Here is a 15,000-nt window from a genome sequence, read left to right on the forward strand (position 1 = left end):
GTTGGCGGAGACCAAAACAGAGTTAATAAGAGAGTGAATGTTGGACTTAAATTTGTTGTTTGACCAGAAACATCTCCAACGTTATAAGGCGACAGTATGTCAAGATAATGTTTACAGATTGCTGAGCACAAGTTGTCATACACTTAAAGTTCCCCTCATTGTTTAAATTAAAAGACATTACATTACGTTTGGCAGTTTTCTGTAGCCGACAATAAAACAAACATTGCTGCTTACACACCAGGCTAAATCCATTACAATCAAGGCTTGGAATCAACACCACACATCCAAACCCCTGGAACAAGTCTGACTGTAGCAGGCAAGTCAATCAAATCCATTATGTACTGCGGTATACAGCCAATCTGTGTTTAATCAGCTGCTTCTATTTTAACAAGTGAAAAACAACTCTTGCCGTTGCACATGGAACTATACAGTAACGATGAACAATCACAGCGAATCACCAGCAATAATAGCTCAGAGCTCAAAATGATCAAATTGGCTGGCAGGAATGTCCCACCAGAGTCGTGTTGATGGAAAAAAAAAAAGGCAATTTCATGCCACGATTTCAACAAATGCATCCATTGATCAAACACAGTCAGGTTTGATGCATTAACTCAGTGAATCAGGGTGGATGTTTTAACTAGAACGTCTATGATTAAATGTGTGGGATCCGTTGATTCATTGTCTCAATCGGCGGTAGAGAATGAATACTGGGGGGGAGTAATATTAAGTGACTATCAGCATCCAAACTGGCCCCAGCAATCTTTTTTTTTTTTCTATTTTTTTTTTTTTTACTTCCCGCGCAAGATGAATTAGGTGGTTTGCAATTTGATTTACTGTCATATTTCTTCTACAATTTATCCTGCAGTAAAAAGCTCGCCCTGCACTGACAACAGCCGCTATTGATGTTGATATGAACTTGATATGAAAGAGACATATTTTTCTCTCTCTGTTAGATAAGCGATCTTCCCTCGAGGTTTTGTTGCTAACTTTCTCTGTGTCTGTCCTTCTTCTTATTCCCTTGTCCCCTCTCTCCTTCTCATCTCTCTTCCCTCTCTTGAAAGGAACACAGATTTGCATGTGGCTCCATCCATAACACGGCATATTTTATAGCTCCTATCATACCTTCGCCTGTCTAAACCTCTCCGTCTCTCTGTCCGCCCCTGATGCCTGTCTTCTCTACCCCAAATCTTTCAGTCTTCTTTAGTTTCTCTTTCTCCCCTTTTCTCTTCCCCCCCATCATTTTGTTTTTTAATCTCTCATTCTACCACTTTCCCTGCAGTTATTCCTCTCTCTGTGTGTCTCCACTGTGTGTTTGCAAACTGACTTAAGGCGCCTGGACAGATTCGGGATTCAAAATGGCACTGTTATTGGGACTGTTTGTCTCTGTTTTGGGATTTGGGCACATTTGCAAGTGTGTGTCCCTTATGTTTTCCTCTGACTGATAAAGTGAATGACAAGTTCTCCGACTACTTGCAGAGCAAACAGACACACACTTTGACACATACAGTATGCAAAAAAGCATGCGGGATAAACCCTCCCACACAGCACCCCAAACCCCTTCAGTACATGACTGACAGCTGAGCGTGCTGTATGTGTGCACAATATGTGTCTGTATCTGTGAGTCATCTGACTCTGTCTGCATCTTTTATATGACACAGTGGACTACTGACAGTGAGCTGTCTAAGAGTGTGTGTGTGTGTGTGTGTGTGTGTGTGTGTGTGTGTGAGAGAGTTAATGTGAATATGCATGTGTGTGTGTGTGTGTGTGTGTGTGTGTGTGTTTGCAAACGCAACATGGTGACAGTTCCCTCTCCACAGCTTCCACTCCAAATCTGTCACAGGGGTGCCACATCAGAAATCTTTTTAAAGATTAATTCTGTGGCATTGCTGCTATAGTAGATAGCGCGGTGGTGAGTGGCAGGAAGGACGGGAGTGTGACAGACTGATATATGGTATGAATCTCAGGCTGAAACTCAAATTATTGTCAAGACAGGTTTTACACCTTATCTTGCCTCTGGGGATGTACAGGGGCCTCATGGGAGGAAAAGATACACATTAGATAGAAAGTTCTATCAAAGGAAAAAAGGGATGAGAAGGCAAACATGTCATAACAAGACCAGCGATAATGCAGTTTATCAATCAGTTGTTTTCTTGTTTTCTTCACATAACATTTGCTGCATCACAGATACAAAGATTTGCCCCTTTTTTTTCGGGTTGCTGTTCAGACCGATTCCGCGATTCTAAAAGCTGGGGAACGCTGGTTCGGATACGAGCTTGTTAAACGGGTATTTCACAGGCAAATGTGTTCGTAGCTTCTCTGAATGGTCAGCAGGAAGCCTGCCGTAATGGAGAGGGACGAGATGCAAATGAGAACATTTGCACACAGGGAAGAAACAGTTGTGTGAAGAATGAAAAAATAAAAAGAGAGACGTTCAAATCCAGCCTGCTTTCATACCTCCACACACCTGGCCAATCGCCGTGTGAAGCGGGCAGTGTTCTTTGGAATGTGGGTCACAGACAGTCACAAAAATGGTCTGACTGACTTCGGCTGAATCGTAATGATGCTTTAATGGTTATATATATTTTTGTTTTTCTACCAATGTGTAGACAAGCAGCTGCTGTGTGAGCAATTTAATTGTCGAACGGAGCAACTTTACTACAGATAGCGAAGCGAAAGTCAAACCACAATAAATTGAAATGCTGCTTGTTTTGTGCATTTGCACCCCCGTTGCTTCAACGCAGTGGTCACGTTCAAAAGAATGAGGGGGCAGATCAGAATCACAGACAGTTTGAACACCTACACTTCCACTGCAACGGAGCAAACCGAAGCAGCTGATGAGAACTGCGTGAAACGATTTTTCAAATCAAATGAATTGATGACGAAACAAAAGTGTGTCACGTTTTGTTACGGCCCTACTTTCTGCGTGGGACAACGTCGGCGACTCAGGACACGATGTCTCATCGAAGCCACCGTTGTCTCAATCACGATGATCTGTTCGCTCCTCCGACGCCCGTCCATCTGACTGCAGGACTTCACACTGAGCTGTTAAACTCTGACGCATCTCCACTCTTCGCTGTCTCTCCGAACCGCTCTATTCGCTGTCTGGGGTTCACTTTCCTTATCAACGGGAAATGTCAGAGGCGTTTGGCAAATTTCATACCTCTGCAGCCCTTAATCTGTCTGACTATAACACAAGGGAACATTTGTAGTTCACCTGCTGAACATCAAACAAGTCTGAGAGGAGTGTTCTGCACACTTATGCTGACAAAACCAACACGTCAGTCACCGCGCAACGCAACTTTTTTTCCTTTAAAATGGGAAGTCCGGCCTCTAAGTATTCGCTTACCTCCCCGACAGTCTGATCAGCTTTCTAATCTTATACTGCTGGCACTCAGGATGCACAATCTGGATATCGGTTCTATTCATGGATAAAACAGAGTGTTGGCACTGGAAAATTACATCAAAGCTACAGTACGAATCCAAGAGTCACTGATAATGTGGCAACAAAATGAAACGGCGGCTGATTCTCTGCCTCTTTCATACACAGAAAGATGTCAGATCTCTGTAATGAAGAAAAATGGAGTCTGTCGCAACCACTTTTGTCCTGTGACCCCAAAGTAATGGCCCGAGTGTATAAAGTAATGTATTAAATTGGCACTTGGTACTGGCCAATACATGAATCGCCGCGCTATGAATCTCTATACTATCCCTGTGCCCATAAATAGAAAAGCCTTCTTGACGGCGACACATTTCCCCAAGTCTTGACATTGTAAAAATAGAGAAAGAGTATGATTGAAAAGGAGGCGAGAAGGTGAGGAAGAACGAGGCGGCGGAGGAGCGTGGGACAGATTCACATGGCACTTTGGGAAACAACATGAAAAAGACTTGATTATAGGGTGAGCAAGGGGAGAGGAGGGATGAATTACATGGAGATGAAGAGAGCAAGGCACAGGAGGGGGGAGAGAGAGAGAGAGAGGAAGCATGAAAGAGGGAAGTGGCATCAGAACGCAAACGAAAGGGAGATTAAGACATTTTCATTTCTATCACAGCATTCTTGAGGCGAGGAACGTGCCATCATTACCCCGATCAAATACCAGCGAGTTATTTTGATCCAGCTCACTCACTGAGATCCATAAAACTACGGTACATACTCATCTTGCTCTTTGATTTCTATCTAAACCATGTATTCCTTTGTGATCCACATCTAAACCCGGGCTGTTGTGCTTAAACTAATGTGGCTTTGAATTCAAAGGCTTATTGTTCTTTATTTAAATATTATTTAGCTTGGATCGTTATCTTACTTATTTAATAAATGTTAGCATGCTTGCCTGTTTCCAAGTTTTTTCGCCCACATTTTTTTATTTTTTTTGTCACTTCTTGTCGTATTTTTAGAGAGACTGTAGACGCATGTCGTTCTGTTTCATTTCCCTTCCAAGAACCGGTAACATTATATTACTGATCTATTATGCTGCTTATAAGCTCAACAGGTTAAGCAGCCAATGAACCTGTGCAGAGGCCACATATGCGTGCAGATCATTGAATAGGATCTTTGTATTGAAACAGTAATTTATGTGTTTATTCATCATCTTTTGGGGAGTTTTCTGCGTTCTGGACTGGAGTGGCAACAATCACAGACATATTCATACTTTGTTTCACATTCAGTCCATTGTAATAATTGTGCTCAGGTCAGTAAACAAGCCCTGGAACGGTAGGTGATGTATTAGTGTCTCATACAACAGCTGGTGGATGCGGGAGGGCGGGGGGGGGGGGAGGGGGGCTCCCTTCTCCCTCAGCAACTGGGTCAAGGTTGATGTGCCCTTGAGCGCAGCACACGCAACCTGTTCCGGTCGTAACAAACAAGCTGTTCAGCATCTGGTTTTCGAGTGTGCCTCTCTCTGATTGGTCAGCAGGTAATTGATAAAGGTGTCCCTAATTAACTGGCTGTTTCACCCTCGTTAGAAACCTGATGTGAAGATTTTGGTCTGAAGGTCTTTTTTTATTAAAAGAGAAATATTAGACGCGTATAACTTCATGATAGAGAATAAATGATTTGGAGGCATAATTCATTTTATTCTTTTCGATCAACCTTTGAAACATTGACGTGCTGCTTTTCCAGATGTTTCAAACAGGCCCTCTAGCCTTCCAAAATCGCAGACCGGCTTGTATTTTTAGTGATAAAAACAAAACCCACACAGCAGCTCCCGGTCCTGCCAGCTGTAGTGGTTCTTGTAACTGTTGAACCCGGCCTCTGGGACAGTGAGAGCTGTAAATATCATTAAAATCAGAGATCATTGAAGCTGCATGTTTCTAGACAGAGAGCAGGGTGGGTTATACAACTGTCAGACTTCTGGCCCTACTTTGGTTGGCAACAAAACTTAACAAGGCTCACAGTTTGTGTGTGTGTGTGTGTGTGGGAAGAGCATCGAACGATGAGTGAGTACCAGCAGGAACAGGAAAAACTAGCAGAAGAATACGCGGCGATGCTTTTCAGTCCGAACGAACAGTAATCGTGATAAACAAGCTGGAAACAGCGAGACTCGGATAGATGATATGTGCTGTTGTTAGTGCAAATGTGTGTGATTTACAGCATGTTACATAACTGTCCAATAGACTGAGTAACTCACAGCAAATTGTGATGGGAAAACTATTTTTTTTTTTTTTTTTTGCAACACCATACCGCAGAGTGTAATCAGCTATAATCAGCACTCCCATCAACTGATTTCCTCTGTTTATGGAAGCGCTGATTGGACCTAATTAATTGTGCAACTTAATATGTGTTCGAAATCGACTAATTTCCACTGCAGAAAGGCTCAACTATTGCAGAGTGAGTCATATATGTGTCATATCTACATCGGTGTGAGCTATAGCAATGCATGCTTTCGTTACACAAACATCAGCACGGATCAGTTGGTGAGACATGACTTGCGACTTCACATCCTAGCAAGATGTTTAAAGGTGTACATGAATTCCCTCCTCTCAAGAAAAACGGTGTCAGTAAGCAGCATGTGGAAGTGGCCACTGACAGGGTCCTGCCCCCCCCCCCCCCCCCCCCCCCACCCGTGATTATGGCAACTGAAGTTACACTACAATGACACTAAAATTATGGGACCCTTCCTGTCAGAAGAGGCAGGTTGAAAGCCGCTTCAGCAATTTTCAGCGCTTACGGTTAAAGTAGAAACCTCAACCCACGGCCTATTATCATACAAAAAGGTGCGCCTGTGAACTGCACGACAGCAGAGCGATGCTACAGAGTTGCACTTCTCTTTTACTTCACAAGTGATCATTTGCAGAGTGCAGACACCGGCTTGAAGTGAGCATATCAAAAAGACGACAGAGTAGTTTCAAAGAGCAGTGATGTGTGTGTAGATACAGTAGATGTGTTGATGTAGTGTTTTTGGCAAAGGACGACACAAATTTGTGGCTAAATGTAAATTAAATTGTATTTCATTCTGAACAAACACCATTAAAAGATCCAAACCACAAAGTTATTAGTCTTAATATTTTCTTACTTCTCTACCCTGCTTGTGGCTCTCAACCCCAAACCTATTAAAAAGTAAATCTTAAAAAACACGGGTTACAAACAAAAATATAGTTTTATCAAAAGAAAAAAGAAAAGAAAAACTAGCATTACCGCCTCACAGTTGATTGCCTCCTTCAACCAGTCAAGTTGCAGTTTACATCAATGTCTGTTTGATATGCCATCATTTTAATAATTTATCTTGTGAGACAAATTAGCACATGAATTATTAAGTTATGGCCAAAAATGTGACGTAACAGTGGTCTCTTTTGACAGTTGACCAGTGTGTGGTGGTTTACGTAGTTTTTGGAATAAAATAAATCTCTATAGTCCAGAGGAATACGTTAGATCAGACTCTGGTTACGCAGCCAATACTTGTCAGTAGAATCAATTCATTTCTACATTGTCAGCCTTATTCTTGCATCTGAATTTTGAAATCCTTACTCTGGATAGATCTCCAACCTCCAGGTAGAAACAGATGATGAAAACATTCCAGGTCATCCACACGACCAGCCAGGCTGCGTACTGCAGAGAAAACAGGGAGGGGGAGAAGAAAGTGAGAGGCAGACGACATCTGACGGGTCTTTGTTGTAGATTAAAAATGCATGTTCATGTCTTGCATTTGGAGCGCGCTGGAGATGGAGGGAAAAGACAGAGGGAGGCTTCACTTTTGATGTTGTTAAGATGCGGAGAAACAAAAAACAACGGCGAAGAGTGCAACCAATCAAGTAAATCAAACCAGACAGAGAGAGAAAATAGATATGTGTGTGTGTGTGTGTGTGTGTGTGTGTGTGTGTGTGTGTGTGTGTGTGTGTTACAAGGAGTTATACGTAGGAATGCATGAATGATGGAAGTAAGGTAGACTTTATAAGTTTGGATGAAACTTTTATTCTCTTTCATTATCTGAATCTGCTCACTCAGTTTTTTCTGTGTGTGTGTGTGTGTGTGTGTGTGTGTGTGTGTGTGTGTATGTGTGTGTGTTTGTCCACGTGAGGGTCGTTGAGAGGTGTCGGGGGGGGGGTTACATGGTGTGTGGGTGGGTTGTGTGGAGGCCCTGCAGCCGCTGTGAGAACTTCTGAAAGTTTTCTGACACATGAATTATTTCATCGACAGCTGCCAGAGACTAGAGTATAGAAACAAATAAAGGCAAGTTATTCCTACGCCCACTCCACTTCACTGCTATAACCTTTTATTTAACATATTATCATTTGTTATAAAATTTTCATTATCAGTCATATATATACATATATACATATACATGTATACGTATATATATATATATATATATATATATATATATATATATATAGAGAGAGAGAGAGAGAGAGAGAGAGAGAGAGATTTTACAGTGCAGATATGAACATATGAGGGAGGATCAGTTCAATCAACTTTTTTTTTTAAGTGATGACTATCATACAATTTGAATGGATGGTAGTGGTATGAAACCTACAAATTACTTCTAGAGAAACAGACAATAAAACCTTTAAACTTTCACTCCAATCCAGTATAATTCAGCCTTCGTTATTCGATGAGGAGAGCTCAGTATAGTTTAATTAGAATCTGCTGCTAAATCTAGGGCAAAGGATATGTAAAATGGCTGTTTCAAATGTGTGTGTGTGTGTGTGTGTGTGTGTGTGTGTGTGTGTGTGTGTGTGTGTGTGTGTGTGTGTGTGTAAAACCCACCCCGGTGACATATCTCGGCCTGAACTGAATCGTGCCAAACAGGCCCAGGATGACGACGATGATGTGGAGGAAGTTGATCAGGATGGGAGCCCACTGGTAGCCCAGGAAGTCTATCACCTGACGCTCCAACACACTGACCTGAGAGGAGGAAGAGGAAGAGGAAGAGGAAGAGGAAGAGGAAGAGGAAGAGATTAGTGGCGAGAAACAACAAATCAACAACAGTGACATTCTAAGCTTATTCTGTTTCTGCACAGTTGCAGACTAGCCGACGCTAACATTATCGGTATTAAACTATTTGTAGAATTAGATTCTAGTGGTGGCTGCACGGGATTGTTTACGCCTTTGTGTGATCCAAACATTTTCAGTAACTCAAGAGCTTTGTTAAGTCCAACAGTCAGATTTTATTGAAAAAAGATAGATGCAATCATTTCCAAAATCCACAACATGTTTTTATCGAACCAAACATTCTGCTTCAATCCATATTTATAGCCCAGGAAGCTTTTCTAGTAAAGTGGGCGCCCAAGGATGAGTCCTTACTGCAGCAGCTCAGGTTCAAATCTGACCCGAGGCCCTTTCCTGTCTATCTGTCCCGTCTTTCAAATAAAAGCAAAATTTCCCAAAAACGACTTTATTCTTTGGGGGAGGGGGGTGATGGCATTCTAAAATATGACGACAGACTTTCATTTGAAAACCACAGTAGAAGCTTTTAAGGGTAAAAACAAATTGTGATTCGGTGCAGCCCTAATAAACCGTCAGTAATCTATACATTACTGTTAGGCTTCCGGGTCTGTGTGTGTGTGTCTGTACTGTAGCTTTATTATCATTCAGCCACTAGAGCCTCATGCTGAGATAGTTAATGAAGTCAGCACGGCGTATGATACGGCACTGCTAAATATATTAACACACACTGGGAGACGGTGAGGGGGGAAAGACATGATGAGGAAGCGGGAGACAAAGAAGGTGGTGCATTCAGAAGAAAGAAAGAAGGATCATTATGGGCTTCATTTAGCCCAAAAAGATACTGATATTTACAGTTCTACACTATGAACCCCAAGTGTTTAAACATCCACAGCTTACATATCAAATGTGGGGTTTATTTTCCGTTATTCTCATTCTCTTCGCACAACACACTCACGCGCACACACACACACACACACACACACACACATGCACACACACTTCTGGATGGCTGAGTTTAGGGAGCCTTAATGAGAGACCATATGGCAACACTACAGCCATTCACAGCCAAATAGCAGACGCACACACACACACACACACACACAGGCGCACACACAGGCGCACACACACACACACACACACACACACACACACACACACACACACGTGAACAGTAACCTTGTGTAAACTACACCTACTCAACATTAGCTTTAAGTAGGAGAATGTTTATTGGATGCAAGAGTTAAAAGAAGAGGAAGGTATATGAATGAGTGTGTGTGTGTGTGTGTGTGTGTGTGTGTGTGTGTGTGTGTGTGTTTCCATGTCAGGGCATGTCTGCTCTGCTTGCACTTGACAGCACCTGCTGTTATTGGACACACTGGGCTCAGCTGGCACCACAATGTGTGAGTGTGTCTGTGAGTGTGTGAGTGTGTGTGTGTGTGTGTGTGTGAGACATTGTGTCTCTTTGTGTCCCTGCCTTTATGTGCGGGACAGGCTCCGTCTCTCCGTCTCTCTGCATCTTTGTGCATCGGCTCCATTTCATTACGGAAACGCGTGTCGTGTCCTCCCATTGACAATTATGTAGTGCACCAATTGTGCCTCTCTCTCTCACACACACACACACATATGCAGAGGCCATTATAAGAAGTCAGGGGTCTCCCAGCCCATTACTGAGGCCCCTGGGGGCCCCTCTTTCATCACCAATAATATAAACAGTCTTTACTCCAGCTGGGACGCACACACCCTCCTCAAAGAACACACAATGAATTACACACAAACACAAGTGGCCAAGAGAATATTTGTTAGGATAAATAATATTTGTACGCTGTGGGCAACAAACTTATTGATTTCTCTTTATAGTAACACACACACACACACATCCTTAATGGTCAGTCAGCAAAAACGAATCTTTTTTTTTTTTTTGCTGGTGTTTATTGTTCTAAGCTGGGTAATAAAGAGCAATACTCAAAACCAGACCATCTGCTCATTTGCGCCGCACTCATCTTTTGATGTGAAATTCTCATTACATGGCTCGGCTGCAAAACAACTAACTTCAGCTGCCTCACTACATCACTCTTTAGTAATTAAGTCACTGAGTTCTCCTGGCATGACAAAAGACAAAGCAGAGCACACAGCCTCCCTCCGCCACCGTCCCAGCATCCCTTGCATGTGTCAAATGACAGAAGCCTCCGATAAGGTGTGAAGTCGCCCGGCCTTTCAACAACTGTGACTCCGGGGATAGAGAGAGAGAGAGAGAGATAGAGAGAGAGAGAGAGAGAGAGAGAGAGAGAGAGACAGAGAGAGAGAGAGAGAGATGGAGAGCTGCAGACGGCGCAGTCGCTAGCAGCAGCTATGTTAGCAGATCTGTCTGTTTTGTGATATGTGCAGCTGATGAAAGCGCCGGCGCCTGTACAGGTGGAGCTCTAAGCGGGCTAGCTGGGTCCTTTGGGATCTGCAGTGACAGGCTTTGATGCTGCCGAAAAGAGATGTTTCTTTCAGTTCGGCTGCTTCAAGCACAAGCGAAAAAAGGCCGTGTTCACATTCGGCTTGTTTGTCTACACTGTGCGTCCACCTGTGGACACAGCGCATTAGTCTTAATATATGTTGATTTTGCAGAGATAATTATTTAGAGACGCACGTATTGACTGGGGATGTTTTTTTGTCTCTCCTAAAGCTGCAGCGGTCTTCCACAGCTATCTGTAGAACTAAATTAACGCTGCACAAGTCTGCTGTGACTATAGTCACAGCAGACTACATGTCTATGACTACATGTACGGTACAGTATCTTTGTGTGTGTGTGCGTGTGTGCGTGTGTGTGTGTGTGTGTGTGTGTGCTTCACAAAACACAGGAAAAAAGACACCGTCTGTCAATCCGTCTAAAACCAGCACAGACTACCTCAGGGACCGGGGATGTTTATTCCACCCACTGTTGTGTTAGCATAGAGCTCTTGTTAGCATGAGTTTCCCAAATGCAGTAGTTAGCAGAGAGCCTCACTACAAGTTCACAGTGCATCCATCACTGTCCTGTTGTCTATACTCACTGGAGACACTCTCCTACTCATATAATAGGGCCAAAAAATAATTTAGGTTCATAACGGCAGGGGAAAAAAATTAAAAGATGAACAAAGGCAGCGGACATGCTGCTGATGTGATCGAGAAAGACACTTAAACACTTGGGGAACAGACTGACAGGAGGAAGATGAGTGTGATTTGGGGGGGGGGGGGGGGGGGGGGGGGGTCTTTGGTGAGTTTGGTGATAAGTTTGGTCTTTTTGATAATGACTGATAGAATGATATCAAAGAACTTGTATTGCTCCAGACAGGGACGTTATTATTATGAGACACTGCTGAGGGATTTTAGTGTCCTTTATCTTAAAACTGGAGAAGGGAAGAGAGAGAATAAGATCCGACAGTCACTGAGAGAGTGTCATCTTCTCCCTCGATTCCTCCCTCCTTACCTTCTTCCCTCTCCCGCCCACTCTTTCTTCTCTCTCTGCTAATCTTCTCATTTCCTTCTTCTTTCCTGTTTCTCCTCATCACCCCAGTGCTCTCTTTCCTCTCCTACATATTTAATAATATGCATTCATCTGTTACCAGATCTGTTGTGTCATAAAACAGCAAATTACCTCACCTCCCTCTCTTCCCTCCATTGCTCCATCTCTTCCCTCCATTACTGCGCTATACCTTCCCGTCTCTCCGTTCACCTCCTTCTTCTCGGTCGTTTACGTCTCCACCTTCCGTCTTCTCCTCATGCAACGTTTCCTTCTCGACAGCTCTCCTTCCTTCCCCTCCCTACACCCTCCACTCTGCCAGCCTTGTTATCTCTCCCTCTCACCCGCCTCCCCCCTTCCTCAGTCTCATCCTTTCCATCCCTCGTTCCCTCGGCGCTTTTGGCTGAGAGTTTTTTTGCTTGGTTCTGTGACCTTTAAAAAAAAACCGCTGATCAAATTCTGTCGCTCATCCCATTATAGACGACAGAAAGGGGGAGAGGGATGGAGAGGCGGTCAGACGGGGTATAGGACGAGATAGATAGAGAGAAGAAGAAGCTGGAGGAAGGAACAGGAGAGGAGAGGAGAGGAGGTATGTAAAGCAGCAGGGATGGAGTGGAGGAATAAAGAAACAGGCAGAGGAAGTGAGGAAATGTCCAACCAACTGTATGAGTCAGACAGGGAGCATCACGACTGAGCAGCAACTAACCAGAAACACATCGCGACACGTGACGTATTTCTTTCTCCTCGTCATTCTGAAACCATCTTTTTTTTTTTTTTACCTGCCTCTGTGTTCCTCGTAAACTTCATTCTCCTAGTAAAACTCAAAAGCGATCGTGGTTTACTGTTAACTTAATTAAGGCCGCGTGCCCACGCCGTATCCCACTGTGTACAGCAAAAGCAATCTCCCATCGATTCGAATCACGCAACGATCAATTCATCTCCATTGGAGGCTATTAGGGACCATTTGTGGCTACTTAGGACTCGGAGAGTGAGAGAGAAAAAGACGGCAGGGAAGATGGGCTGAGCAAAGTGAGAGGGGGGGGGGGGGGGGGATAAAAGGATGAAGAGGAAAGGAAAAAAGGAAAGGGAGAGCAAATGGAGGAGAAGGAAAGAGAGAAAGAAGGAGGGTGGGTATGGAAAAAGACGATGATGATCATAGGTGAAAACCTTTCCATTAAATATCCAATTTCCCCACTCAGGCCCATCATTGTCATCACAGCTGTTCACTCATATCTGTAATAGCCATAAAGTCCATAGTCACTCCGCTATAGATAGACTGCACTGCACAACTCCAAGAGTTAAAGTTATCTTAAAGGATGGCCATCGAGCCGGTATACATAAAGCTGTGGTCGTAAACCTTACAGCGGCGGTAACATACCTGTGACTCATGCAGCTGACGCGTTACCTTTGAACGAGTTAGCGGAACTTTCCAGAGAGTTGTGTTAAGCTCCTTTTTGAGCCCTGAAATTGCCCAGAAATTTCATCACGTGGCTTTACGCTCTGAGGTGAGAGTGGAAAACACAGCGGGGTTCAAATAGCGTGGGTGTTTGAAAACTGACTCTGGGAAAGTACCAATGTTACTAGGCTGGATCTAACTAAGTAACTTTGTGACTGCCGATCAATTAAAGGAACAATGTGACAAGATCCATTCCACCCTGTCCGTTAAACATGAAGGTGCAGCAGCTCGTTAGCTCGTTAGTCATTTTTACACTTTTTGTATGAATTAAACATGTCTGGAGGCAGATTTTGTAACCAACTTCTGGCTGTAGCCTTTTAAAGGGACAGTGGGGAGATATTGTCGGCATCTATAGGTGTGGTTGCATATGGCAACCAATACTTTGGGATTGGTGCATGACAATAAACACAGTTAAATATAAAGACATCATTAAAAATATAAATATCTAAATTTACAGTATAACGTGATAAACATTTTGGATGATACGGCACCCGTTAGCTATTAACATTAAGTAGGTTTGATGTGTAAAAATGTAATTTAACAATAAATTGAATAAAAGAGATGTAAAAGAACATAATAGTAATTTTTTTGTTGGATGGCCATCAGTCATAATTACAGCTGCATGCGTAGCCAATATCTGATATTAAGTGCATTGGCCAAACAAATCATTCTGACCCAACACTTGTCACCGCTCATTGATCCCCGTCCAGATGACACGCATTCGGTTAATCTGTTTTGCACGTTTTTGTTGGCCTGTCATGATGTCACCGGCTGCCACGGCTGTCAACAGATGGAACGAGAGCATCGGAGGCAGCGTTAGCCAGCTAGCAGCACCCTGTAAGTACCCTCAAGTCGTGTGGAACAACCGACATGGATCAAGATGGCAGCGCGTTGAAGGAAGCTGTGCTGTGGAGGAGCACTCGCAGGCTGTCATTATGGTCACTCATCTCTATGCTACAGCTCTAGACAGGCTACTTAGAAATGTGATGAGTAACTGCCGGCCCGCGGGCAATAACAAGCCCGAGCACCTGAACAAATTGTAACCGCAATTTAAGTCCAATGGAAGTCCTTAAATGGAACGTCATCGGAAAGACAGACGGATACATAAGATTTCTTCTACCTATCCAGAAATGCCTCAGAGGGAATTCTCTTTTGTTCTGTTACTGTGTCTGCCTCTCTCCTTATTGTCCTTTTGTGGTATTTTATTCTCAGCTTGGAATGCCGGTGACAAAGTACTTCAGTGCTGCAATACATTCGGCTTCTTGCTCACCTGAGGGAGTATCGGAACACCCCACGTCGAGAAGTTGGTTCAGCCCAGCGCAGTCGAGATGGAGATGTTTTCGAGGTAGACACCGCGATGTCACCCATTAACTAAATGGGCTGTGCCGCGTTCGGACCATTGACTTAGGAGATGACGTTGTCAGAGGTTCCGTCTCACACTTAAACAACCTGCTGACTGTATGCTGACAACGTTTGCATTCCTACTACTTTACGGTACTTTGGATGGAAGCCATTAACTAACTGGTATTTCTTATGTGTTGCTGGTCCCATCACCATTGGGCTTTGAAGGTCACCAAGATACCAGTATCTTCGTCTGATAATAATAGTAATAATAACTCAGGTAACATTTAAACCACCTATTTTTGTGGCATTGCCATTGATACCAATAACGCACCA

The 15,000-nt window shown here is 43.4% G+C and overlaps 1 protein-coding gene across 3 annotated transcripts in view; it reads right to left on the reverse strand.

Moving 5' to 3' along the window:
- Positions 1–15,000, reverse strand: part of nkain2 (sodium/potassium transporting ATPase interacting 2) — a 70,535-nt gene that overhangs the window by 28,359 nt on the left and 27,176 nt on the right. For all 3 annotated transcript variants that reach the window (XM_068708871.1, XM_068708869.1, XM_068708870.1), the window contains exons 3-4: positions 8,201–8,338; positions 6,962–7,042 (exon numbers count right to left, since the gene is read on the reverse strand). In XM_068708871.1, the coding sequence (XP_068564972.1) occupies positions 6,962–7,042; positions 8,201–8,338 (219 nt within the window). The remainder of the gene's footprint in view (positions 1–6,961; positions 7,043–8,200; positions 8,339–15,000) is intronic.

Source organism: Cebidichthys violaceus, unplaced genomic scaffold (genome assembly GCF_023349555.1).
Source record: "Cebidichthys violaceus isolate CVI_PGR_0920_01 unplaced genomic scaffold, fCebVio1.0.p SCAF_14, whole genome shotgun sequence".
In the NCBI taxonomy this organism is placed as follows: domain Eukaryota; kingdom Metazoa; phylum Chordata; class Actinopteri; order Perciformes; family Stichaeidae; genus Cebidichthys; species Cebidichthys violaceus.